At 43.0% G+C, this 27,893-nt stretch overlaps 1 protein-coding gene across 3 annotated transcripts in view; it reads left to right on the forward strand.

Moving 5' to 3' along the window:
- GK (glycerol kinase) overlaps nucleotides 1–27,893 on the forward strand; it is a 609,816-nt gene that overhangs the window by 80,617 nt on the left and 501,306 nt on the right. For all 3 annotated transcript variants that reach the window (XM_044072382.1, XM_044072384.1, XM_044072383.1), the window contains exon 2: nucleotides 26,604–26,677. In XM_044072382.1, the coding sequence (XP_043928317.1) occupies nucleotides 26,604–26,677 (74 nt within the window). The remainder of the gene's footprint in view (nucleotides 1–26,603; nucleotides 26,678–27,893) is intronic.

The raw sequence follows: 27,893 nt of genomic DNA on the forward strand, positions 1-27,893 counted from the left end.
GGTAGTCCGCTGTCCAGTCGGCCCGAATACCAAAGTATATGGCTGACGTCGGTCAAGGCGCATTAGACTGATGTCAGGACGTCAGGGTACTAATGCGCATGACCGACGTCATATCCTCAGTCTTTTTTGCCGCATGGTCCGATGCAGAAGCAGTTTTGCGAGTGCAGGTTGGCGTTCTGAAATTTTCTGAAGTCGGAGTTTCAGACCGAATCAAAGTTGGCTAAGTACCCCGTTGGGGAACATTTTGTTTTTTTCTTGCCTCAGTATTTAACCGGATGTCAGAAAAAGTGAATAACTGTATTTCTTGTGGGAAACAGATACCTCATAGGGATTACCATACTTTGTGTATACCTTGTTTAGGGCCTGAGCACGACGTTGTTGGATGCCGCTCTTGTGCTAGATTTAACAAACGCACTATTAAGAGAAGGTTAGACTGTGCCAGGTTAGTGTTTGGGAAGCGTTGTAATTATAAAATGCCGTCGGATGCTCCGACGCCCGCTTCGTCCAAAAAGCGCAAGGACAAAACAGCGAAGCCTAGGGTTGATGAACCGGCAGTCCCGGACGTCGGTTCTTTAGAAGGCTCAGTGGAGCCAGAGGTTTTGCCAGGAGTTTCTTTGGAGTCTCAGGCAGAGACTTTACTGTTACAGGATGTGCCTTCTCAGGAGGTAGGCCAGGCTGAGGGGGCTTCTCAGGTAACTGTTCTTCCCTCTCTTCCCAAGGTAGTTAGAGCCTCTCCTGTTTCCAAAACTTCTTTGAGAGGTAGGCCAAGTTTAGCTTCAGTGGGGGCTTCTCCTAGCACTTCAGGTTCTGTGCCTAAGAAACATATGCTTAAAATGGCAGAAGATTTGATTACTATGATTAGAGGTTCTATGCCCCCTCCTGATAAGAGGCCTAGGGTGGAACCTGAGTTTGAGAGTTTTGAACAGTGTTCAGAGGCTTCTGAGTCTTCGGCGGAAGACTTGCAGGAGTATCCTCCTTATTCTGATTCTGATGTGGATGATTCCACTCCTACAGCTTCTCCTCCTGAGGATTTCTCATTTTCAGAGACTCTGCATTCCATGAGGGAGCACTTTAAATGGGAAGGCCAAGATTACTCTGATTCCAGGAAAAGGCTTAGGGAATTCTTGTTTTTACCCCAGCATAGGCCCTTAGCTATACCTCCTGTGTTGAATGTGGTGGAAGATGTTTTTGCAGAGGCTTCCCTGAACCCTGATTCTTTGCCTCCTGCTCCTGTTAAACCTGATAGGTACTATAGGGTGCCTGAAGCTCATAAGTATCTTTTTAAGAGTCCTAGGGCAGACCCGGAAACTGTTTCTCAGGGACCTAAAGGTGTTAAGGCCTCTGTTGTTAAAAACCCTGTTCCCACTGATAAAGAGGCAAGGGCTTTGGATAGATGGGGAAAGAAAGTGTATACTTCTTCCACTTTAGCCATGAGGGCGTTGAATTGTCAGTTTCACATGCTAAAATATCAAAATGATCTCCTTTCACAATTGAAATATAAGGTGGATGCTTTGGCGGAAGGTATTGAGTGTAAAGAGTTGCTGGATTTAGTTCATGTGTCTGAACAAGTGGGTAAGCATTCTTTGCAATGTGGTTTTGATGCTGTACAGGCCTCCTCGAGGGTGGCTGCCACTAGTTCTGTTCTTCGCAGGCATGCCTGGTTGAGGGATCAGAATTTAGCTGAGCATGTTAAGACAAGGATTTTGGATGCTCCTTTACAGTCTGATGTGTTGTTTGGTTCGCCTGTGGAAGCAGTTTTAAAGAAAATGGAGGACAAAGCTACGTCTATGCAAACTGTTAAAGATTTTTTGCAGGTGGAGTCACCGGTTTAGTAGAAATTGGCCTACTAAGGGATGGACATATCCTGCTTATGATTCCCTGTCTAGGGGTAGGTCTAGACGTGGTAGGGGCAGAGCTCAAGGTTCTTTTAGGCCTAGAACAGGGAGTTCACCTGCTCAGACTTCTGGTGAGGGCAGGGGTCAGTCCTTTCAGAACAGACCCAATGACCTGCCTTTTCAGCTGCCAGTAGATTCTCGTCTGGCAGCTCCTTTGGGAGGAAGACTGTCTCTTTTCAAAGAAAATTGGGATTTAATTACTCAAGACAGATGGGTGTTGGATATCATTCACCACGGTTACAGGTTTTATTTCCATACATTGCCCCTTTCAAAGGCATGCCAGACGTTCCTCCTCCACAAAGGAAAGAGGCTCACAAGCAAATTTCTCTGTTACTCCAAATAGGGGCCATTCAGCCAGTCCCTGTATCAGAAAGGGGCCTAGGATTTTATTCTCGCCTGTTCCTAGTGCCAAAGAAGGGGAACACGTGGAGACCAATTTTGGATTTATCTATCCTCAACACTTATCTGGACATTCCCAAGTTCAAGATGTTGACGTTACAACAGCTTTTACCTCTGCTGGGCAAAGATCACTGGATGGTAACTTTAGATCTCAAGGAAGCTTACCTTCATGTGCCTATAAGACTAAGTTGCAGGAAGTATCTGCGTTTTGAGCTGGAAATTCTCATTATCAGTTCTCTGCATTGCCCTTTGGCTTATCTACTGCCCAGAGTATTCACAAAGGTTCTGGCTCCAGTGATAGCTTACTTCAGGCTAAAAGGAATTCAAATCTATCCTTACTTGGACGACTGCCTGATTCTGGCTCAAGAAAAGGAAGACCTTCGACAGCATCTGGAATATGTTATAGCAGTGCTAAGATGCCTAGGGTATTCTGTGAACGAAATAAAGTCCAGTCTAGTACCCTCTCAAGACATGTGCTTTCTGGGTGTGAGACTGAATACAGCAGCCCAGATGGCCTTTTTAACCCCGGACAAACAAAAGAGTCTATCCCTTTACTTCCATCAACTATCTCATCAGTCCGTGCTGACTGCAAGGACAGTCCTTCAAGCATTAGGGTTCATGGCATCTTGTATTCTGGTGCTTCCCAATGCCAAACTGCATATGAGGAAGCTGCAATGGTATCTCAAAAATGTATGGACACAGCACTGCCAGGATTTGGACACTGTCATTCAAATAATACCTTGCCTTCAAAAAGAATTTTTGTGGTGGGCTCAGGAATGTCACCTAAACAAGGGACTCTCTGTGACCCGGCCAGAGGCGAGTCAGATTTTAACGACAGATGCCTCGGACATTGCTTGGGAGCTCATTTAAATGGAAAGTGGATACAAGACAAGTGGCCTGCCAGACTACAGCATCTACATATCAACATGAAGGAGATGTTAGCAGTCCAGTTTGCATTAATGGCTTTCAAGGAGTTACTTCTTCCAGGGCAGGTGTTGATTCTAACAGACAACACAACTGTCATGTGGTACATCAACAAACAAGGGGAACACATTCTTATCCTCTATGCAGGCAAGCAATGATTTTATGGGAGACTGCTCAGCTTGCAACTAACTCTTCAGGCAAGGTTTCTGCCGAGCACAGAACTCCTTAGCAGATGTGTTAAGCAGACAAATCATGGATCCCCACGAGTGGAAACTGGATCTTCATGTATTTCAGAAATTGACAGTGTCATGGGGAACTCCAGACATAGATCTGTTCGCTTCTCCACTAAACCACCAGCTGCCAAAGTTTTGCACAAAGGGGTTTCATCACACAGCTTGGAAAGTGGATGCTCTTTCTTTCAGTTGGAAAAATCTTCATGTGTATGCCTTTCCACCTCTGCCTCTTCCAAAGGTGCTCTTAAAGGTCAGACAAGACAAGCCAAGGATGATTTTAATAGCTCCAGATTGGCCTCGGCAACACTGGTACCCACTACTAAGGAGTCTGGTAAGGAAGCCTCCATGGCCTTTACCTTTGATTCCACATCTGTTATCTCAGAAGGACGGTCACCTGCTCAATGTCAAGCTTCACTCTCTTCATCTAACAGCCTGGCATATTCTGTGTTGAAACACAGCAGGTCTCAACTTCCTCAACAAGTTTTAAATGTGATTATGGAAGCTAGAAGACCTAGTACAAGGAAAGTGTACGAAAAATGGAAGAGATTTTTATTTTGGAGTACAGCAAAGAATTTGGAGATTTCTGAGCCTAATTTGAGTGTGGCTCTTCAATATCTTACTGAGTTATTGGACAAAGGTTTGTCCTTCTCTTCCATTAAGATTCATGCTGCAGCAATTTCAGCTCACTATGATTGTGACCCACCATTGTTTTCGCATCCTTTGTTCAAGCAGTTTCTTAGAGGGCAAAATATAAGACCCCAATGAGAGCTCCTACTCCTGCTTGGGATCTCAATTTTGTGTTGGAAAACTTACTCTACAACCTTTTGAGCCTGCGGCTACTGCTGAATTGAAATACTTGTCATGGAAGACTGCTTTTCTGTTGGCTATTACTTCTGCAAGAAGGGTGTCTGAGTTGCAGGCCCTTATGGCAGTAGAGCCCTTTTGATTTTCCATAAGGATAGGGTATCATTACGTACTAATCCTTCCTTTATGCCTAAGGTGGTTTCTAGTGTGGCGTTAAACCAAACTATTCATTTGCCTACTTTCTATGCAGATCCCCAAAATAAAGGGGAAAAGATTTTGCACACTTTAGATGTCCATAGGCAGTTGCGTTATTATTTAAGCAGGACTAAGGATTTCAGGCAGTCTCAGCAGTTGTTTGTTTCTTTTGCTTTGAGTTCTCAGGGCAAGCCTGTGTCTAAACAAACTATTTCTAAGTGGATTGGGTTTTGCATTTCATTTTGTTACTCCCATCATGGCAAAGAGATTCCAGCTGGGATTAGGCCTCATTCCACTAGGGCTACTGCCACTTCAACAGCATTTCTAAGGGGGGTGGCAACTAAGGATATTTTGGAGGCAGCTACTTGGAGTTCAGTGCATACTTTCTCTAAGCATTACCATCTTCCTCTCTACTCTAAATCTAGGGCTGGTTTTGCCACAGCTATTTTGCAAGGCATGTTGACAGCTCCTGCTTCCTTATGATTTGCCAGCCTCCCTTACCTCTGCTTTGGGATTCTACCCAATGGTTAGGACTGCAGCAATGTGGAATGAAGAACATAGTACAGTTTTGTACCTACCATAAATGTAGATGTTCGAGGATCCACATTGCTGCAGTCCAATTTATCCTTCCCCTCTGTGTTTAGGGGTGGCGTGTGCTAGTATATATATATATATATATATTCTTGTGCATTTGTATATATTGTATATATGTTTGGTGCAGGGTTTTTGGTGTTTTGGTTTGGGCTTTGTCTTTTAGGGTCTTCTGACATCTGGGGCAAGAAAAGACTGAGGATATGACGTCGGTCATGCGCATTAGTACCCTGACGTCCTGACATCAGTCTAATGCGCCTTGACCGACGTCAGCCATATACTTTGGTATTCGGGCCGACTGGACAGCGGACTACCCAATGGTTAGGACTGCAGCAATGTGGATCCTCGAACATCTACATTTATGGTAGGTACAAAACTGTACTTTGTTTGGTTCGCCTGTGGAAGCAGTTCTAAAGAAAATGGAAGACAAGGCTAAGTCTATGCAGACTGTTAAAGATTTTTTGCAGGTTCAGCCTCCGAAGTTTAGTAGAAATTGGCCTACCAAGGGGTGGACATATCCTGCTTATGATTCCCAGTCTAGGGGTAGGTCTAGACATGGTAGGGGCAGAGCTCACGGTTCTTTTAGGCCTAGAACAGGGAGTTCACCTGCTCAGTCTTCTGGTGAGGGCAGGGGTCAGTCCTTTCGTAAACAGACCCAATGACCTGCCTTTTCAGCTGCCAGAATCTTCTCGTCTGGCAGCACCTTTGGGAGGAAGGTTGGCACTTTTCAAAGAAAACTGGAGTTTAATTACCCAAGACAGATGGGTTTTGGATATCATTCACCACGGTTACAGGTTTTATTTCCATACCTTGCCTCCTTTCAAAGGCATGCCAGACATTCCTCCTTAACAAAGGACAGAGGCTCACAAGCAAATTTCTCTGTTACTCCAAATAGGGGCCATTCAGCCGGTTCCTGTGCCAGAAAGGGGCCTAGGATTTTATTCTCGCCTGTTCCTAGTACAAAAAAAGGGAACACGTGGAGACCAATTTTGGATCTGTCTATCCTCAGCACTTATCTGGACATTCCCAAGTTCAAAATGTTGACGTTGCAACAGCTTTTACCACTGCTGGGCAAAGATCACTGGATGGTAACTTTGGATCTCAAGGAAGCTTACCTTCATGTTCCTATCAGACTAATTTGCAGGAAGTATCTTCGCTGAGCTGGGAATTCTCATTATCAGTTCTCTGCATTGCCCTTTGGCTTATCTACTGCGCCCAGAGTATTCACAAAGGTTCTGGCTCCAGTGATAGCTTTCTTCAGGCTAAAAGGAATACAAATCTATCCTTATTTGGACGATTGCCTGCTTCTGGCTCAAGGAAGGGACGTGCTTCTTCAGCATTTGGAATATGTGATAGCAGTGCTAAGATGCCTAGGGTATTCTGTGAACGAAATAAAGTCCAGTCTAGTACCCTCTCAAGACATGTGCTTTCTGGGTGTGAGACTGAATACAGCAACCCAGATGGCCTTTTAACCCCGGACAAACAAAAGAATCTTTCTCTTTACTTCCATCAACTATCTCATCAGTCCGGGCTGACTGCAAGGACAGTCCTTCAAGCCTTAGGGTTCATGGCATCTTGTATTCTGGTACTTCCCAATGCCAAACTGCATATGAGGAAGCTACAATGGTATCTCAAAATGTATGGACACAGCACTGCCAGGATTTGGACACTGTCATTCAAATAATACCTTGCATTCAAAAGGAATTTTTGTGGTGGGCTCAGGAATGTCACCTAAACAAGGGACTCTCTGTGACCCGCCAGAGGCGAGTCAGATTCTAACGACAGATGCCTCAGACACAGCTTGGGGAGCTCATCTGAATGGAAAGTGGATACAAGACAAGTGGCCTGCCAGACTGCAGCATCTACATATCAACATGAAGGAGATGTTAGCAGTCCAGTTTGCATTACTGGCTTTCAAGGATTTACTTCTTCCGGGGCAGGTGTTGATTCTAACAGACAACACAACTGTCATGTGGTACATCAACAAACAAGGGGGAACACATTCTTATCCTCTATGCAGGCAAGCAATGATTTTGTGGGAGACTGCGTTAAGCTTGCAACTGAATCTTCAAGCAAGGTTTCTGCCAGGAGCACAGAACTCCTTAGCAGATGTGTTGAGCAGGCAAATCATGGATCCCCACGAGTGGAAACTGGATCTTCATGTATTTCAGACATTGACAGTGTCCTGGGGAACTCCAGACATAGATCTGTTCGCTTCTCCACTAAACCACCAGCTGCCAAAGTTTTGCACGAAAAGGTTTCATCACACAGCCTGGAAAGTGGATGCTCTTTCTTTCAGTTGGAAAAATCTTCATGTGTATGCCTTTCCACCTCTGCCTCTCCTCCCAAAGGTACTCCTAAAGGTCAGACAAGACAAGCCAAGGATGATTTTGATAGCTCCAGATTGGCCTCGGCAGCATTGGTACCCATTGCTGAGGAGTCTGGTAAGGAAGCCTCCATGGCCCTTACCTTTGATTCCACACCTATTGTCTCAGAAGGACGGGCATCTACTCAATGTCAAGCTTCACTCTCTTCATCTAACAGCCTGGCATATTCTGTTTTGAACCATAGCAGGTCTCAGCTTCCTCAACAAGTTTTGAATGTGATTATGGAAGCCAGAAGGCCTAGTACAAGGAAAGTGTACGCAGAAAATGGAAGAGATTTTTATTTTGTGTACAGCAAAGGATTTGGATGTTTCTGAGCCAAATTTGAGTGTGGCTCTTCAATATCTTACTGAGTTATTGGACAAAGGTTTGTCTTTCTCTTCCATTTAAGATTCATGCTGCAGCAATTTCAGCTCACTATGATTGTGACCCACCATTGTTTTCTCATCCTTTGTTCAAGCAATTTCTTAGAGGGGCAAAGAATATAAGACCCCCACGTAGAGCTCCTACTCCTGCTTGGGACCTCAATTTTGTGTTGGAGAAACTCACTCTACAACCTTTTGAGCCTGCAGTTACTGCTGAATTGAAATATTTGTCATGGAAGACTGCTTTTTTGTTGGCCATTACCTCTGCAAGAAGGGTGTCTGAATTGCAGGCCCTTATGGCGGTTGAGCCTTTCCTGATTTTTCATAAGGATAGGGTATCTTTACGTACTAATCCTTCCTTTATGCCTAAAGTGGTTTCTAGTGTGGCTTTAAACCAAACTATTCATTTGCCTACCTTTTATGCAAATCCCCAAAATAAGCGGGAAAAGATTTTGCACACTTTAGATGTACACAGGCAATTACGTTATTTAAGCAGGACTAAGGATTTTAGGCAGTCTCAGCAGTTGTTTGTTTCTTTTGCTTTGAGTTCTCAGGGTAAGCCTGTGTCAAAACAAACTATTTCTAAGTGGATTGGGTTTTGCATTACTTTCTGTTACTCCCATCATGGCAAGGAGATTCCAGCTGGGATTAGGCCTCATTCCACTAGGGCTACTGCCACTTCTACAGCATTTCTAAGGGGGGTGGCAACTAAGGATATTTTGGAGGCAGCTACTTGGAGTTCAGTGCATACCTTCTCTAAGCATTACCACCTTCCTCTCTACTCTAAATCTAGGGCTGGTTTTGCCACTGCTATTTTGCAGGGCATGTTGTCAGCTCCTGCTTCTTTGTGATTTGCCATCCTCCCTTACCTCTGCTTTGGGATTCTACCCAAGTGTCAGGACTGCAGCAATGTGAGATGAAGAACATAGTACAGTTTTGTACCTACCATAAATGTAGATGTTCAAGATCCACATTGCTGCAGTCCAATTTACCTCCCTCCTTCCCTCTGTGTTTAGGGGTGGTTGTGTGGGTAGGTTTGTACCTTTTGACTTTGTATATATTGTACATATATTTGGTACAGGGTGTTTGGTGTTGTTGTTTTTTGGGTTTGGCCTTATCTTTTAGGGTCTTCTGACATCTGGGGCAAGAAAAGACTGAGAATGACGCCGGTCATGATTTGTACCCTGACGTCCTGACGTCAGACTAATGCACCTTGACCGACGTCAGCCTTATACTTTGGTATTCGGGCCGACTGGGACAGCGGACTACCCAAGTGTCAGGACTGCAGCAATGTGGATCTTCGAACATCTACATTTATGGTAGGTACAAAACTGTACTTTTCTACTAAGGCTAAATCCTTGCCTTCATCCCCTGCTGGGGACTCTCACCAACCAAAATCTAAAAAGGCTAAAATTTCAGCTCTGGAACTCTCGGTCAGCCCCAGTGCTTTCAGTGCCCAGACCTTCGGCACCGAGGCCTTTGGCTCCATTAGTGATTTTGGCTCCATCCTCTTGTGCAGCCTTCTTCATATCGGCACCAAGGGGCTCCTCGGTTCAGACCTTTACCACTGTATCGGCACCGACCATTCAGTCAGCACAGACCTTGACCGCGTCTGCTCTGAGATCTTCTTTGGAACCGGGGCCTTTATTACTGACTCCAGTTTTGTCGGTTCCAGTTTTGGCACTGACAGCTACTTCAGCACCAATCCCTGTGTCGGTGCAGACAATGACATCAGCACCGATGACTGACTTCTTCGGTGCAGACTACAGTAGTTCAGTCTTTCTTGGCACCGTTGTCCTCTGTGCGATCAGATGAGATGGGCACAGAGTCTGCCTCTTGTCGACAGGCCTGTTTCTCTCTCAGTCTCTGTGAGGTCCACTAGAAGTCTTTCTGAACATGATGTGTTGTGTCTTGTGGACCAGGCATTCTTGGCCAGAGGTATTCCACCCCCCCCAGGAACTATCCTTCCTTGAGAGGTGATCACCCATCTCCAAAGACACCTTCTTATTCTCCTCCTTCATTGCCTTTGAAGTCCATGGATATAGTACAGTCTTCCCCTTCTGCGGTTCCCTTTATGGATCTCACTAAGGAACCGCAGTTGCCTTTTTGGCAGGAAAGTTTTGCTACGACCCAGGATTTCAGCTGTGATACGCATAGCTTGCTGCTCCACAGCCATACAGGAACTCCGAGTCGGCAGGCTGAGCCACTTAGGGGAGGAGCGTTCCCTGTCCTTGACATAACACTCCTCTCCGGGAGGACCAGCCTTTGTCTATACCTCCACCCTCCTCTGGTCCACTGGTTTCACAAGTCGCACCTAGCAGACACCGGGTGCAAAGGCCTCAGGACATATTCCCTCCGGAATCCCCTTTTCTATTGTCTTCCCCAACTTCTCCCGCTGGGGAGGTCCACCAGAAAAGTTCATGTAAGAGGAAGCACAAGGACTCCACAGAGGAGTCTCTCACAGAAGACACAGATTTCGATGAGGGGGAAGGATCCCCTCGGTCACCCTCGGATGTATCCTTTGGCGATATCCTTGAAATCCTGAAACAGAGAGGTGACTGGCAGCCCTCTAATCCGACCCCTGAGGAATCTGTGTTCTGCAGGCTTTTCGTGCCCGGCCCCCTACCTCCTGGGTTACTCCACCTGCCGATGAACTTGTCAAGTTCACCGTGCAGCATGCTCGGAAGGCCCCTGATACTGTTGAAGCTATTCCCCGGAGGCCAGATAAGATCTTGTCCCCTCCTGCTTCAGATCCCCATTGGTCCAAAGGTCCTCCTGTAGATGCTTTGCTGGTGGCGGCCGCAAGAAAAAAGCATCTGGCAGAAGAAGAAAGCCAGACTGTCCATCTGCCTAACAGAGAGTTCCGGGTCCTGGACAGAATAGGGAAGTGCACTTTTGCTTCAGTGACCTTTGCTATCAGGTCCCTGAATTATATGGCACATTTTACCAGGCTTCAAAGGGATCTGGTTTCTGAGCTCTCTGAAACCTTGGCTGGTGCAGTGTCTGAGGTCCATGACAAAGTGGCCTCTCAGCCGGCCACCATTGAGTGTATATCTAACTCCTATATACGATTGATATCTCACGCATTAGAAGGAGCAGCTAGTACGGCGGGTTCAGTTGCAGTCTTGAGACGACACACCTGGATGCGCTTGTGCAACTTCACGGAACCTTTCAAGTCTTCCATTCTTAATGCCCCCATTGAGCCCTCCTCGTTGTTTGGGCCCAAAGTTAAAAGCACACTGGCCAGATGTGAACAAGATGGTAAGACCCTTTCTGCCACAGGTGTCCATCATTCTTCCCCCAATGTGCTTTCTCCTGAAACCAAAAGAGTGGGAAGATATGGTTCAAGAAATCTCAGGGTCCTTTCGTGACATACAAGCAGAGTTCTCACCGAGAGGCAGAGGGGGAAACTCACAGGGAAGATGCTCCTTTCGGAGTGGAGGAAGACCGCGTAACCAGGATTCCAGGGATTCTTTCCCTGGCCAATCCTGCCAGAGCTCTTGAACGGCCCAACTCCTTTCCTCTGGAGGTGGTTGGGGGATGTTTCTCCTTGTACCCTTCTGCCTGGCTAACCATCACCACCAATTCCTGGGTACAAAAGATCATAACAAGAGGTTATCATATCCCCTTCAATCTTTGTCCCATCTCTTCCCGACGTTCCACCCAGTCAAAAGGAAGAAGCAGCACTAGAGATAGAAAAGCTGCTGAGAAAATGAGTCATCCAAACAGTCCCTCCAGACCAGATAGGATCTGGATTTTTGGTGCCAAAGAAAACCAGGGACTGGTGACCAATTTTGGATCTCCGTGTATTGAACAAGTTTGTGAGAGTACAAAAATTCTAGATGGTCACAATACAGTCTATCCTCCTGCTTTTGGAAAAAGACGATTGGATGCGCTGTATAGATCTTAAAGATGCGTACTACCACATAAAGGTGGACGGGCCATCAAGAAGATTTATACGCTTCCATGCGGGAGCCAGTCACTACCAGTTCAGAGTACTGTCCTTCAGACACTCTACAGCCCCCAATGTGTTCACAAAGTGCATGGCAGTTGTCACAGCTCACTTGTGACTTCAAGGATTCCAGGTGTTTCCGTACCTAGATGACTGGCTCATTTCCACCCCCACCAGACATCTACTGGAAAAAGCCCTGGCATAATCTCCTCGCTGCTCAAAGGCTAGGCATAACCATAAACTGGTAGAAATCCAATCTCACCCCCATCTCAATCAACAGAATTCATAGGGGTTATCTTGGACACAAAAAAAACTGCAGAGCTGCTATTCCAGAGCACAGAATTTTAAGGATAAAGCAACAACTAATTCCAATCCTTTCAAAGGAAAAATCCATGGCTCACTTGGTTCTACAGTTGTTGGGTTCCATGGCAGCCTGCATCACCATTGTTCCCCTGGCCAGGTTTCACATGAAGCTTCTACAATGGCTACTGCTCACCCAATGGTATCCTTTTCAGCATCCTCTTTCAACCATGATTCGAGTAACCCACAGGTGCAAAAAGGATTTAAATTGATGGATGACACACAATCTCTCTCAATGGTCTCGCCCCTTTTCCCCCCAGCAACCCAAGGCCACAGTGACCACGGACGCCTCCCTGATGGGGTGGGGGGGCTATGTCAGGGACAGACAGTCCAAGGCACTTGGTCCCAACCGGAGGCCCATCTGCATATAAATGTTCTAGAGCTGTGGGCGGTGCTTCTGGCATTGCAATTATTTCATTCCCTGCTGCCATCTGGGACAATTGCGATTTCAATCAGACAACATGGTGGTGGTCTGGTACATCAGCAAGCAAGGTGGAACCAAATCTTACCCCCTTTGTCGAGAGGCCATGAGGATATGGCAATGGGCGATGGCTACCAACCGTTTTCTTCTAGCAATGCACATTCCCAGGAGTTCCAACATGATAGCAGACAGACTCAGCAGGTGCATTCTGCAACCTCACGAGTGGTCCCTGAATCCCTTGATAGCGATCTTCTACCGTCCTTGCTGTGACCTCTTTGCATCCCCGGCCAACTACAAATGCAGCAACTACTACACCCTGATTCCCCCTCTGGGACAGTCACTCAGACGCTCTAGTCCACGATTGGCCCTCTGGTCTTCTCTACACATTTCCGCCCTTTCCTCTCATTCCCCAGTTTCTGAAGAAAGCCCGGCAGTTGAAGAGCAAGGTAATCCTCATAGCACCATATTGGCCACGACAGATTTGGTTCCCATTCCTTTGGCCTCACCTACTAGATCGACCATGGATCCTCCATCCAATCCCGGAGTTGATCTCACACCCACAGAACCTGATTCATCCCAACCTGAACAGCCTGAAGCTAATAGCTTGGATACTCCAATTCCCTTGATTGCCAGGCAGAATGATCTTTCTTTACCAGTACGTGATATTCTCATTGCTTCTCATAAGTCCTCCACTAGAATTACTTATCTGAGCAAGTGGAAAAGATTTACCTGTTGGCTGAAAGATAAACAAGTAGACACCTTTTCAGCACCAGTGTCGATAATACTAGACTATCTGGCCAACCTGTTTCAATTGGGTCTCTCGGCCTCTTCATTTGGCTGCAATTTCTAATTTTCATGAGGGTCTCCAAGATTCCTCTCTTATGTCCCATAAATTGTGCAAGACCTTCATAAAAGGTGCGAATCATCTGAAGCCACCTTTTAGAGAACCTATTCAACCATGGGATTTATCATTAGTTCTACAAGCTCTGACAATGGCACCTTTTTTACCAGCCTCTTCTTGCAACCTGAAGTATTTGTCATGGAAAAACTTGTTTTTGGTCTCTATTACTTCTGCCAGACGTATTTCTGAACTTCAAGCTTTATGTATCAAGAGTCAATACTTGATTTTTCATAGAGATAGAGTGTCTCTGAGAACTAATCCGTCATTTCTGCCTAAAGTGATCTCTGAAATGTCCATTAATCAAGCCATTGAATTGCCAGTTTACTTTCCCAACCATTCAAACAGAGGAGAGTATTGCCTACATACCCTTGATATACACAGGCAAATCCATTTTTACCTAAACAGAACTAAACCCTTTTGTAAATCTGATCAGTTATTTTTGGCCTTTTCTGGACCTAGATTAAAATCTGCTGTTGCTAAGGTCACATTAGCTAGATGGTTGAACTGTGTGACCTTTATTTACACACAACGTAATATCTCGTTGCCTACTGCCATGAAAGCTCATTCAACAAGGTCGGTGGCAACTTCTGCTGCCTTCCACGCCAGAGCTTCTTTACATGACATCTGTGCAGCTGCAACTTGGGCTACACCTCATACCTTCATCAATCATTACAAATTGGATTTGGCCTCCAGGGGAAGAGCATCTTTCGGTTCTGTGGTGCTCAGGAATGTCCTTCCATGAGAGCCTCCCAGGAATAGAGGTAGCTGAGGACTCTGTCCCATACATAAGGAATGACCGAGGATTAACAATATCAGATAAAGAAGCTATGTCTTACCATAACGTTCCATCTGTATTGTTGATCCTCGTTCAGTCATTACGACCCTCCCTCCATCCCCCTCCTGTGGTTTGTAGTGGATCTCACCATCCAGTTCTCTTAGGTTATTTGACCAGAGGTAGCCTCTACTTTAACTTGCAAACTCAATCTGAGGTAACAGGGAGATGGGAATTGTGGGTAAGAGTTTAGCTCGAGAGTTTGAAGCTGACGCCAGCTTGGAAAATGGCCGGCTCGGTTCCAAGCTCGGAACCGATACCCATACGTAATGACTGAATGAGGATCAACAATACAGATGGAACGTTATGGTAAGACATAACTTTTTTTCCTGCCAAAATTCATCACGAGTCTGATGTTATGATCCAAATTTTTGTTATAATTGTGATGTTAATAAATCACTCCTTTGTAGTTTTTTAAAATCCTGACTAGTTCAAACCAAATGTGCTGGAGAGTAACCACATGCAGTAAACCGTGATATTAAATCTTTATCCTGATACTCAAACTCTTTATTAGAGCAGATGCGACAGATCCTCATAAATTGAGATTTAGGGATATTTCTTATGTGTTTGGGATGACAGCTGGAGGCATATAACAATGTATTGGAATGAAAAGGTTTCCGATATATAGAACTAGCCAATGTTCCATCAGATTGTCTAATCAAAGTTACATGAAGAATGGACTCCATATGAAAACTGGTTGTAAATTGAATGCCCCACTTGTTTTCATTTAAATACTAAACAAACTCTTGTAAATATGTGGCATCTGATTTCCAAACTATCCAGCAGTCATCCAGAAAGTGTCTCCAAATATGTATTTCATCAAGAAATAAATTATGACTATTATCATAGATAATCATTTGCTCAAGATATCCCATAAATAAATCACTATATATGGGTGCAAATGAAACACCCATAGCTGTAAAAAAAACATTTTTCATTGAAGTAAAGATTCTTAATGAGGAACTGTTCTGCTAAGCACAAAAGAAAATTGTTGAACCCAGGACTATACAATGGAGTTTATCCAACCAGTATTCCAATGCTGAAAGACCAGCCCAATGAGGAATACTGGTGTACAAGAAGTGACATCGACACATCAACCACCCGGGCTCTAATTGAGCATCAGATATGATGCTAAGAAACTCAGTTGTATCTTGTAATCGAAATCTAACACTTTTTTCAATAACTGTTTCAAGAACGTAATCAAATAAACAAAGTGGCTCTGTAAGCGAACCATTACCAGACATAATAGGTCTACCCGGTGGTTTATTAACATCTTTGTGCATCTTCGGAAGCAAATATAGATACTGAGGTACTGGATCTTTAGCTTTCAGATGAAATGAAGTTTTTTCAGATATTATACCCTAACTGCAATTTGTAAAAATCCATCTCTCTCCACTTTAAACCTGGAGGTGGGATCAATAGACACTGATGTATAAAATCTACCGTCCAGCAGCTGTTGATCAGCGACATACATGGACCAATCCATCACCACTATAGTACCACCCTTATCTGCCTGAATAATTACTATATTCTTCCTTAACCCATCTAATCTTCCACTTCTGGCAATGTTAGATTGTAAGGAAGACATTTTTTGTTCATATTGGAACCAAAATGTAACTCTAAGAATGCATTTCTGAAAAATGTCTACATGTTTATTCATGGGTGGGGTGATCATAGATTTATGAAATTTAAATCCAGGTGTCAAAGGAGCTGAAAGCTCACTACTATCATCATTTTTAAAATACAGTTGGAGGTTACGTAATTTACAAAATGAATTCAAATCAGCAACAAAAGTATCTTCAGACACAAAGTAACCAGGAATAAAGTTCAAACCTTTATTCAGTACCTGATAATCCACATCAGACAACATTATTTGTATTTACTTCAGTTTCAAAAAGTGCAGCAATGCTTCTAGTGATAGATCTGAATTTGTTTCCTACCCCCCTCTTTCTGCTCCTAAAGGAACCCTGTTGGTGTCTTGTTCTAAATCAACCTGTTCAAAAGAACACATTTTTTATGAGCTGGTGACATTTGTTGTCTGTTTCTGTGTCAGTATAGGAAGATGAATCTTCACCTGAGGTGTCATTAATAGCTCTCTTAAAGATGGATTTCTTCCTTTTTCTCTTTTTGTCCAGTTTGTTAAAAATCATTTTAGCAAATTTAACACTTTACATACCTTTCCCCTGGTTGTAATCCCTTAGATCCATACTAAATTTTTGAAATTTCCTTTCTTTAATTCTTTTTCAAATTGCAATAAATCTACACTCAACTTATGAAAACAACTTTTGTAAATTGGTTGACTTTCATGCTGTTTGGCTTCCTCACATATCCCAGTAGCCTCAGAAATATAAACATCTATTTTATGTTCATAAAACGCATGTAATGTTTTTACAAACTCCATGGAGGAATTTTGTTAGATCACTGACCAAGCTGTTAACAGCATATCATTCAGTTGGCCCACAAGGGGGTTTATATGGATTCTCAGGCCCCTAGGTGAAACACTTTTTTCCAGATATACCTTAAATAACTAAGTGCCATAAGCATGATCTAAGAATTTTCATGCTCTTAAAAAGCTTGTCAAAAATAGATGTACGTGAAACATCTGAAGGAGATTTGTTTTGATTTATCATGGGCTGCAAACACAAATACCTGAATATCCTCCTTGTTGGCTGATAACCCTTTAAGAATGTTTATAAGATCTGCATTATATGCCCTAATGTGTACTTACGATATCCAAATAGTATGGGTTGTGATAAAGCCAAACTCAAGGTGAAAACCAAAACAAAAGTGCTAATTAGTTCCACCTAAATACAAAACCTGACCGTATTAACAGTCAAAAAATCGTCTACAAGATGTTATATAGTTAGTTGTTAATCCACATAAATCAGTGTAGATAAAGAAAAAATATGGGCAAATACTGAAGTCCAATACAATTCACACAATGGCTGACTTAATTGTATTTTGTCACATAAATCAATTGGAAGCCAGCAGGATTCAAGGATACAAACTGGAAGACAATCAGTACTTCTATAAAAATAAAGCCCTTGTTGCATTAAGCCTAAACTGCAATGGTAATAATATGAGCGCAAAAACCTGACTGTAATAAAAAAAACGGTGCTTGTTTTTAAACAATGTAGCAAGCTAAATGTAAAAAGAAAAAAATGTTAAATTGTTCATAATGCCCATAGGTTAAAACACATATAAAGCTAAAAAAGCCACGAAAAATAATAAACCAAAGTCACTGTATAATCCCTGACTGAGGACAAAAAATTTGTCTTGCTGTCATATATCGGAACCACCAATATCAAATATGAAGCACCTTTACACAAGGTCCATATCAGTATTCACTTTCAAAAAAGTGAATGCAGTACTTCTAAAGATGACATAAATAAATAAATAAATATAAGGCACTGTCACAAATATGGAATAGTTTCCCAATAGGCCAATAGCTCTGACAAATTCTGCCCCAAAAATTATTGAACGGCAATGTTGGTATCCGAAAAATAAAGTCAGTATAAAACAGTCGCAAGTTCCAAATATTCCCACGGCTGAAGAAACATACCGCCAATATTTATGCCGTTGGATGTTGTCAACAAATTAGGTTGGCAATGCCTGAAGTAGAATACTCACAAATTAAAGTTGCTCTCCTAACTGTAGATATTCGCCAATCCTTACCATAACAAATATTGCCAATAAAAAGAGGTAAGAATAAGACTACCATTTTTTTCAATCGAATATCCAAAGTTGAAGTAAATAACATAAATCACTGCCGCAAATGTAAACTGAAGTAGGCCAATATCTCTCAAACCAAATACCACCCAAAAACTCATTAAACGGCAATACTGATGTTTAGAAGATAAAGACAGTAACTGTAAATCACAGCCGCAAGTTCCAAATATTCCACCTGCTGAAAAAAACGTCCAGCAATATTTGTGCCGCTAGATGTACCATACCAACTCTACTAAAGCTTACCCAGGAAGCCTTCTCCACCACTGAAAATTGGATGAAAGACAACCATCTAGCCCTTAACGCTACTAAAACCACACTCATGATATTTACCCCTTCAAAAAATACTAACATCGATCTTAAATCATTCTCCATCTATAGCCATAATAACATTCCCCTTGAGCTTGTATCAGAAACCAAACTATTAGGAGTCCAAATCGATGACCAGTTTAAATTCCACTCCCATCTGCTAAAAAACATAAAAAAAACACACCAAAAACTTGGCATGCTCTACCGTCATAATCGCTTTCTTAGCCCAGCTACCAAAATTACTTTCTCAACTACATTCCTCTTACCCTCCCTCCTCTATGGAGCACCCCTTCTCACTAACCTCCAATCTTCCCTCAAAACCAAACTATCCTCTTGTTACAATAAAATTGCCAAATTTGCCACTTCTAACAAATCATCTATACACCACTGTGAACCACTCCACCAACTAAAATGGTTAGAACTACCCAACTACCTCTCATATACCCAACTCACATATGCTCACAAACTGATTTTCCAGTCAACCCTCTGCCCCTCACTCTCTTCTACCTTTAAAATCCACCACACACAAAGACAGCTAAGATCAAACAATCAAAACCTCATAGAAATACACAGACCCCACCACCCTCCTGGACAAAACCTCCTGTCCTTCTCTCTAGCACGCCATGGAACTCCCTTCCTCCCTCTATTCGACTATCACAAGCCTCCCATCCTTCAAAAAATCACTCCACTCTTATCTATCTTCCTCATGGCAATGCTCCTGCTCTCACCCTTCATAACCTACTATTTCATCTTGAAACTCTTTCAGCTCTGACTGCTCTGACTATAAGAACACCAGGCAGCATATTTTTGTTTTTAATTTGGTGTAACTCTTATTGCCTTGTCTCAGCTGTTTTCTACACGATTTATTATGTACATTGTATTATGTTTTACCCCATCAAATGTATATGTATTTCCCCTGTACTTGTTACTTTTCTCATGTTGAACCCCATGTAATGTCTATGTTTATCCTCATTCTCTGTTAATTATGTATGTGGAGCTTTTCTCCCCAGGACTCCATTGAAAACGGGTTCTTGAGCCCAATGGACTATCCTGGTTAAACAAATGCAAATAAATAAATAAATAAATAAATAAATAAATAAATAAATAAATGTTATCAACAAATTGGGTCAGCGATACCTTCAAAAAAACACTCGCAGATTATAGCTGCTCTCCCACCTATACAGATGTTCACCAACCTTTTCAAAATGAATACTGCAGGTAAATTAAAGCAAAGCGCTGAACAACCATGCCTTCCTTAAAACAACCATTGTGAAGTACATCATACATCACATAACTTCTCCAAATGGAGTAGTTAAAGCCAGAAGTTCTCCAGACTGGAGAATAAACAGTGTATCCAAAAAAGCCTGGAACTTGACAAACCAAAGGCTGGGACTAATCCCAAAAGTTCTCCTGACTGGAGAACTATACACAACCTCTCACAACAAACACCACCAGTGGAATGAACAAGGAAGCAACCAAACCACAGTACTTCCACATGGACAGCTGGTGCAAAGGCTCAAAAAGCAAACAGTAAAACAACATGAAACAGCCAGCAATGTGAAGCCCAATGGCCTTTATCAATGCATAACAGTAACTGTAGTTTACTCCACCTATATATATATATATATATATATATATATATATATATATATATATAGATATATAAACAAATCAAGACACATAATCAAGACCATCCAATCAGCTATCATATCACAAATGGTCATTTAAACCAGGTGGAAATAAGTCGCCCCAGTCTCACAATCCAAGCCTTGGAATTATGCAATGGTCCATCTAATGAAGTTTGGTCATGTAATTCGACCAGCTGTATCATTGATGAACTCAGCAGTTCGGCATGAGATGAAATGTGTGCAGTGATGAATCGCATGACACTCTTATGGATATAATTGTGATTATTTAAACAGCATGTCAGCAACAAAAATATCTAAGCACAATTTTGTCGATATTCTGTTTAAATACTTTTCAGTGTGGATATGTTTGCTATTGATTTATTATTCTGTTTATATTTTAAGTACACCCATGTATGTGTGTCTGTCTGTGTGTCTGTCTTTCTGTGTGTGTCTTTCTGTCTGTGGGGTTTTTTCTCTGTCTGTCTTTGTGTCTTTCTGTCTGTCTGTCTTTCTGTCTCTGTCTGTCTTTCTGTCTCTGTCTGTCTCTGTGGCTGTCTGTCTCTGTCTGTCTGTGTATAACACACACACACACATACTTACACTTGTTTTGGTTGACATTTATTTTTTCATCAAAACAGTTCACATTTGCACAAGATCGACACACCCTTGTGTTTTGTATATAATTAGCAAGAGTTGTAGGGGTGGGGTTTGCCCCGCTGCAGAAAACAGTGTTGTAGTGCTTGCATGCTCTGTGAATTTAGCTGTCAATGTTGCGAATGTGGATCTTTACATGCAATCTTACTTGGCATCTTGTTTGCAGAAACTGCCACAGAATAGACTACCACATAATAGTTTTTTCACACTAAGTCATAGTTCTTTCTCACTAAATCATTCAGAGGTTTTATAATTGACCTTCATTAGCTCTGAAGCACCTTGCCTGGCTACATGACTATTATAGGTTCATAGGTTCATACTAGGCTATCTGCCCTAGGGCATTTATAAGCCTAGCCAGAATGTGTTTGGCTTTCGCCACCCATTTTAAATTTATTTTGCTATGCCCTTTTTCGAGGTTAGTATACTGTGCCTCTGTCTAACAGTGACACAGAAGTGATACCAGGGGTAAACCTACGATCTCCCATCCACTCATCAAGATTCCTCTTGAAGAGAGTCAGTGAGGGACACTGCCTAACCTGGACTGGGATTTTATTCCAGAGTGAAGGGAGCCTCTGGGTTATGAATTTGTCCCTCCAGCATGTCCTATTTATTTCAGTGCTGAGGTTCAAGTCTCGAGCTTAGCTCGATGGGATTTGGATTTTCTGAGGTGCAGCATGTCCATTAATTCTGGGTTGGACATGGCTTTATACGTCGGGCACAGATCGCCTCTGAACAGGCGGTATGCCACTGAGTAGAGCTGGAGTTTCTTTAACCGGGCAGCATATGGCATCTGTTTGAGCCCTTTGATCCTCTTGGTGAGGTACTTTTGGGGTCTTTTCAGTTGCTGCAGGTGTCGTAAGGTACATCCAAAAAGGGGAATTGTACTGAATTATGGGCCTGATGAGGGATGAGTAAAGAGGCACGATGACCTCCCCTGATCTAGATGTGAATCCCTTCATGATTAGGTGGGCTATATAAAATGTTTTTCTAACCACTTTGGCCACATGGTTGTCAAATGAGAGATTGCTATCAACTTGGTCCCCAGGTCCCTAATTACTTCTTCTGTACTTGATTACCACCTATGTGGTAATTTGTGGGCACTTTGTTTTTGCCAAAGGGGATGACTATACACTTTTTGGCATTTAGCTTGAGGCCATGGCTCTGGCACCAGTTGTCTGTTTCTATGAGGCCCTTTTGGAGGATGCTTGTGTCGGCTGGAGAGTCGATTATGGCGCCCAGTTTGCAGTCATCTGCGAACTTGGTCAGCCACAGTCCTTCCGTGTTGGCCTGTACCTCCGAGAAATATATACCGAACAAGAGAGGTCCCAGGACTGAGCCTTGTGGGACACCGCTTGTAACTGGTTTGGAGTCTGACATGGCTCCAGCAATTCTAACCATGTGGGCTCTGTCCTTGAGCCAGTTTGCAATCCATCTAGTGACATAGGGATTTATATTTAAGCTGGTGAGCTTATCTATAATGCCCGAGTGGGGTATTGTATCGAAGGCTTTTGCGAGGTCCAGGTAGGCTGTGTGGACCACCTTCCCCTCGTCAATGGCCTTGGTGACTGTTTCAAAGAAATCAACCAAGTTTAAGAGGCAGGATCTGCCCTTAACAAAGCCGAACTGGGTAGGAACCAGTGTTTGTAGGTCCCCAATATCTTTATTTATGAGGTCCATGATGATCCTTTCCATAGCTTTGCAGACCAAGCTAGTCAGGCTTATGGGGCGATAGTTTCCAGGATCCGTTGAGGCACCACCTTTATGGAGAGGGTCCACTGTTGCTGTACGCCACTCTTTGGGCACATATCCTGTAATAAGGCTGAGATTGAACAGTAGTTTTATGTTTGGGTTTAGCTCTTCTTGGAGTTCATGTAGGATGCAGCCCGGGACACCATCTGGTCCCATTGATGCTGTGTTTTTTGCTTTGGAGAGGGCGGCTCTTACCTGAGCATCTGAGATGTCAGGGGGGCAGCACTCTGCTGGGATAGATATTTGCCCTTTTGGTGGGGAGGGGGGAGAAGTTTGCGCTGAACCTGTCAGCTAGGATGTTGGCAATGTCTGTGGGTTCGGTGTATTTTTGTCATTTTGGACTAATTCTGAGCATATCTGGGAATTACCACCCAGGTTCCTAACATAACTAAAGAAAGCCTTGTGATTATCGTTAGTGTCCTGTGCAATTTTTCTCTCGAAGCTGGCCTTAGACAATTTTATGTGTGCCCGTAGTTTTTTGCTAGTACTGATCAGTGATGCCTTCTCTTTTTGGGATTTTGCTCTATCATTTAGTAGCTTCCTCCTTCTATTGTATAGTTTGTTTATGGCTGGGGTCCACCAGACAGGACGTCTGCCTTTGGAGGATTGGGTCTTTGTTTTATTTGGGAGCGCATGATCCATGCATTCCTGAAGGTGTTCATAGAATGCGTTTATAAAGGATTCTGCGGTCTGGGCCGTATTTTCCACAGGACCGGGGGCTTTGAAGAATTCCACCTCAGTTTTGAGGAGTGTGAAATTTGCTTTAGAGAAGTTTTTCACTGTGGTTTTCTGGGCAGGGGGTGGGGTCGGGATGTGAATATCCAGTGAGATTAGTTTATGGTCTGATCTTACCAGTGAGGGATACACTTCTGGTCTGGAGCATAGAGTCCCCATGTTGGTGATGATCAGGTCCAGTATGTTTTCCCTCTTGTGGGAGTGGTAACAAGTTGTTCCATAGCATTTGAGTTTATAAATTCTAGGAACCTTTGGGCTAGGGTGTTGGAGCTAGAGTAATGCTCCCAGTCTATGTTTGGGTAGTTGAAGTCGCCCAATATAATGGTGTTTGGAGAGACCTTCATATTTTCCAGTGTTCTCAGGAAGGCTGAGTGGGGTTCCTGGGTTTGGGAGGGTGGTCTGTAGCAGGCTATAAACTGGAAGGCAGTTTTACCCACTGTTAGTTGCACATGGATAGTCTCTGATGCTTCATGCTTTGCCACCAACCTGGAGGTGTGGGTATCTTTGAATATCGATACTCCCCCTCCTTTTGTGGTTCGGTCTAGGTTTTGGGGCTGAAAAGCATGGTATGAGGTATAACCTGGTAGTGCTGGGGTGCTCTCGGGAGCCCTGAACCAGGTTTCTGTTGCTGCACAGATATCGATGTTCTCCATGCTAAGGAGAGTTTCGAAAAGTGCATCTTGAGGTTTAGACTTCTGGCATTGAGTAGCATTACTCTTAGTTTCTTATCCCTTGTGATACCTATGGAGGTGGGTTTGTCTTTTGAGCCTTGCCTAAAAAGGCACTATGGGGGTAGCAAGAGCCTTTGCCAATATCCGAAAGCCCAGGGTGACAGGTGCAAGCCGTCCCTAGTGAAGCATCGTGGCTTGTCGAGCATATCATCCCAAGCTGACAGGCATTGGATCCCCTTTGAATGACACCAGTACTTAAGCCAATTGTTGAAATTGATCATCTTGTCTTCATATTGTGGCATCATTCTTGGAGAGGGTAAGATGCTACTTAAGGTCAGGGTCATACCGGCCTGGGCTACATGCTCAGAGAGCTCCTTTATGTCTCTTTTCATGTAGTCCAGGGAGGTACATCTCAGGTCATTCACACCAGCATGGACAATGACTGAGTCATATTTGTACTTGCCTTGGAGTGACCTGAGTGCTTGTGTTATGTGGCGGATCCTAGCGCCCGACAGGATGCTCACCGTGACCCTCTCCTTGTTCAGCCTGGTGAGCGGGACGTCAGTGTGCCTGATAGTCACCTATTACAAGTGTATCAGGTGTGTTGTTTAGTCTTAAGGTCTGTGACTGTTTGGCACACTGGCTTTGTGAGATATGTGTTGCACGTGTTTTGTTTTGGGGTAGCGGCTGCTTGGGTGTCTGCTTTGGAGGTCTCTGCTGCTTCGGCAGATCTTTATTTAGAGCCTCCGAGTATGTTTTTGTGTGATTATGTGTTTGGTTTGCTGTTGTGGTAGGTCTATGTGAGACTGGAATTGTAGTGAGTGTGGTTTCCTTCTCATCCTGACCTGGTTATGCCAGTACTGAGTTGAGAGAGCTTAGCCTCTAGTTTGGCTATATGGTTGCATCTCTCACATGTGTTGGAATTTGTTGGGAAGAGGAGAGGGTTGTCTGTGTACATGAGGCAGTTGTAACATTGCCTCAAGATTCCCAGATTCACCAGCTAGACCGGAGAGGAGATTGACAACTGACCTTTGGACATGCTAGAATAATATTGGGAATTCCTTAATTGAAAACCAGGGCCAGTGGGGAGTGAGGGTGTAGTGCTTTTAATTTTTAGTGCTGACTTATATAATTGCTTTAATGAGCAAGTGCCAGGTAACTTAAGTGCAATGTGTTACAGGTAACTTAAATGCAAAAACGACAAACAGTAACTTTCTTTCAAGTGAAACAAGGAAATAAGTACAGTAAGCAATGCAGATATCACTAGTGATCCACTTAAGCGCTGAGAAGCCGCGTATTAGGTGGAATTAGCGTTCCAGGGAAATAGCAAGCAAACAAACAACAAGCATATAAATGAAGCTAGATTCAGCAGGCCTGGATCTAGTCTATGCTACAGCAAACAAGGTGTACCAATTTCAGTAAGATACAGTTCAAATATTCTTGGTGTATTGATATACAGTGTGCTAATAAACTCTACTATTAATAAAGTAATACCTGGGTCTCCTCAGCCTAACAACTTCTTATTCCTGAAGCATGAAATCTGAAGCCAAATAGTTACATCTTGGAGTTATTTAGGGACCATGTGCATATGGGTATTTATTTTGCTTGCTTCTTGTACCATGTGGATATCCTTCACAAGCCAGACCAGCTGAAGATATAAATTATTGTACCTACAACCCTATATATTTGATATCCCAGAAACTGGTATTTCATGCTCCAAGTAACTTACAGTATTTACCTTCCTCACATCTTGGTTAAGCAGATCTGCAAGTTTTGATGTCTATTAAAGCTACCTTCCTATAATAGTAGAAAACTGAACTTCGTATTAGCATGGCATGTATTTTATTTTACATATTGCAAATCTGCACTCTGTGGGTCTAGAGCTACACATGGCTCATTAATTGATCCTCCAGGCTCCATAGAGTTTTAAAATTACGACTAAGTTTTGCAGCATAATTCATTTATAGAATGGAGATTAAAATCTTTTACCCACAACTGATGTTTAAAAATTAAATAAATTTTTGTAATCAGAGGCTGCAGATCAGTTTCTGGCGTAAACTGAAGCGGAATACATTCAAGGACTGAGTTATAAAAATTCCAGGATATTTAAAGTTAAGTAAATAAGCCAGACTCTCCTGAGAGAGAGGTTCTTAACTCATATTCCCTGCCTATGGAATGAGTTACCTGTACATGTCGAAGTACTACTTTAACTATCTTTAAGACTAGTTTTGATAACTGTATGGGTAGACACAAATTTACACCCGCATTGTCAAGTCGAGACCTGCTTGATTTGGGAGGTAATACTATGAAATGCTTGAATGGGGAGGCATAAACTTTTGAAATGGGTCTACTTGAAGGTGTATATTACTAGACATCTTATTGTCCTTGTGATTGCTTGCCTCGTATCCTTCCTGTGTTCCTGGGTTGGCACTAGTCAACATTTTTATTTTTAGAAATGATCAAGAATCTGAGTATCCTGCTTCACTATCTAGGTATATCTGTTGCTTGTCTCCTCAGTAAACTGGTTGCGATAGGTGAGCAATGCCCACAGGTTCCCATTGCCACCACCCTCTCATGTGGAAGTGCTTTCACCTGTGAAACACTAAATAATGTGGAGATAGTGAGGTGTTTTAAAAGGTTGCTGAATAATAACTGCTCTGATACGGTGGTAGAATAGACAACTGCAATGACACACATGCCAGAAATCATGGCAAATAGAGGGATACACTGACACTGATTTTAGTGTTGTGTGACTTTAAAAGTTAGCCAGTTCTGGTCATATTTGTAAGCATTAAGTATTTCCATTAGTAAACATAATTATTTGTTTCTGCTGAGTAGATCATTACTAAGATAATTATTTTTGTCCTTTCTGTAGGTTTTTAACGCAAGCACTTCAGAACTTCTCAGTCACCATCAGGTAGAAATTGAACAAAAGTTTCCTAAAGAAGGGTATGTATTTAATTGCATTTGTATCTTTTGTTTTCATTGCTGTTTATATAATTTATTTATTTATATATTAATTTGTCTTTGTATACTGGCAAAGTCTGACTGGGCAATACCCATTTTCAGTGGAAGCCTGGGGAGAAAAGCTGCATTTGTTTACCTTGCATTATACTAAATTCCAGTTAAACACAGAGTAGTTGCATTTCTAGTTACACTTATACACCAACAATTATTACATTTATACATTATAAAATTAGAGGTGGAGTTTACTAAAGAGAAAAAAACTCATGCATCTTGGTGGATTGTACAGGCAGTAGTTATGCATAAAAAATTGTCTTTTCAGTGAGAGGTTGAGAGTATTGTTTATGTAGAGTATTTGGAGATTATCGTATGGTGAACACAGTCTTAACCTTGTGATGAGCGTGTGCAAAACCAGGACTGGTTAAGATGTTTAAGCTGTGTATCTGAAGTAGTTGACTTCATTTGATCTTCAACCTGTGGGTTATGGATCCATATCAGATCCGACTCAACTGCATATCCAGGTTCTGATCCAAGCTCAAAGCTCCTCCCCTTACCCATAATGTCCCTGTCTGTTTCCTCCCATCAGTTCTCGTTCGCCGAAGAAAAGCATCGTGGTCTGAGCTCTTAGCAAATTATTTGGGTAAGTGAGTGTTTTCTGGCCTAATTTCTCTCTTGAACCTTTTCTATCTCTACTTTCTACCTCCCCCTTCACGCAGGTCATCGTTAAGGGAAAAAAAAAATTCTTCTTCTCCCTTTCCGATCTTTCCTTTAGAGTGTGTGTGTGTGTGTGTGTGTGTGTGTGTGTGTGTGTGTGTGTGTGTGTGTGTGTGTGTGTGTGTGTGTGTGTGTGTGTGTGTGTGTGTTCTGGGCCTGTCTTGGAATTATGGCAGATACCCCTAAACCTGGTTTCAGAAAATGCGCAGAGTGTAGCCATATGCTCTCCCCAGCCGATGGCCACACTCTGCACGTGGTGTGTCTAGGGGCAGTCCATCTACAAACCTCCTGTTCTATCTGTGCTGGGTTTAACGCCAGGGCACTGAAGGACAGGAGGGATAAGCTCATTCTGAAGGGCCTACTTTCCTCCACAGGGACAGTAGTATTGCACCGCCGGGTCCTGGTTCAGCCTCGGATTCTACCTCTTCCCCAGTCTCTGAGACTCAAACTCCCAGCAGGAGGACCGGGGAAGAGAAGTCAAAAAAGG

Source organism: Protopterus annectens, chromosome 5.part0 (genome assembly GCF_019279795.1).
Source record: "Protopterus annectens isolate FY-2018-M chromosome 5.part0, PAN1.0, whole genome shotgun sequence".
Taxonomy (NCBI): domain Eukaryota; kingdom Metazoa; phylum Chordata; order Ceratodontiformes; family Protopteridae; genus Protopterus; species Protopterus annectens.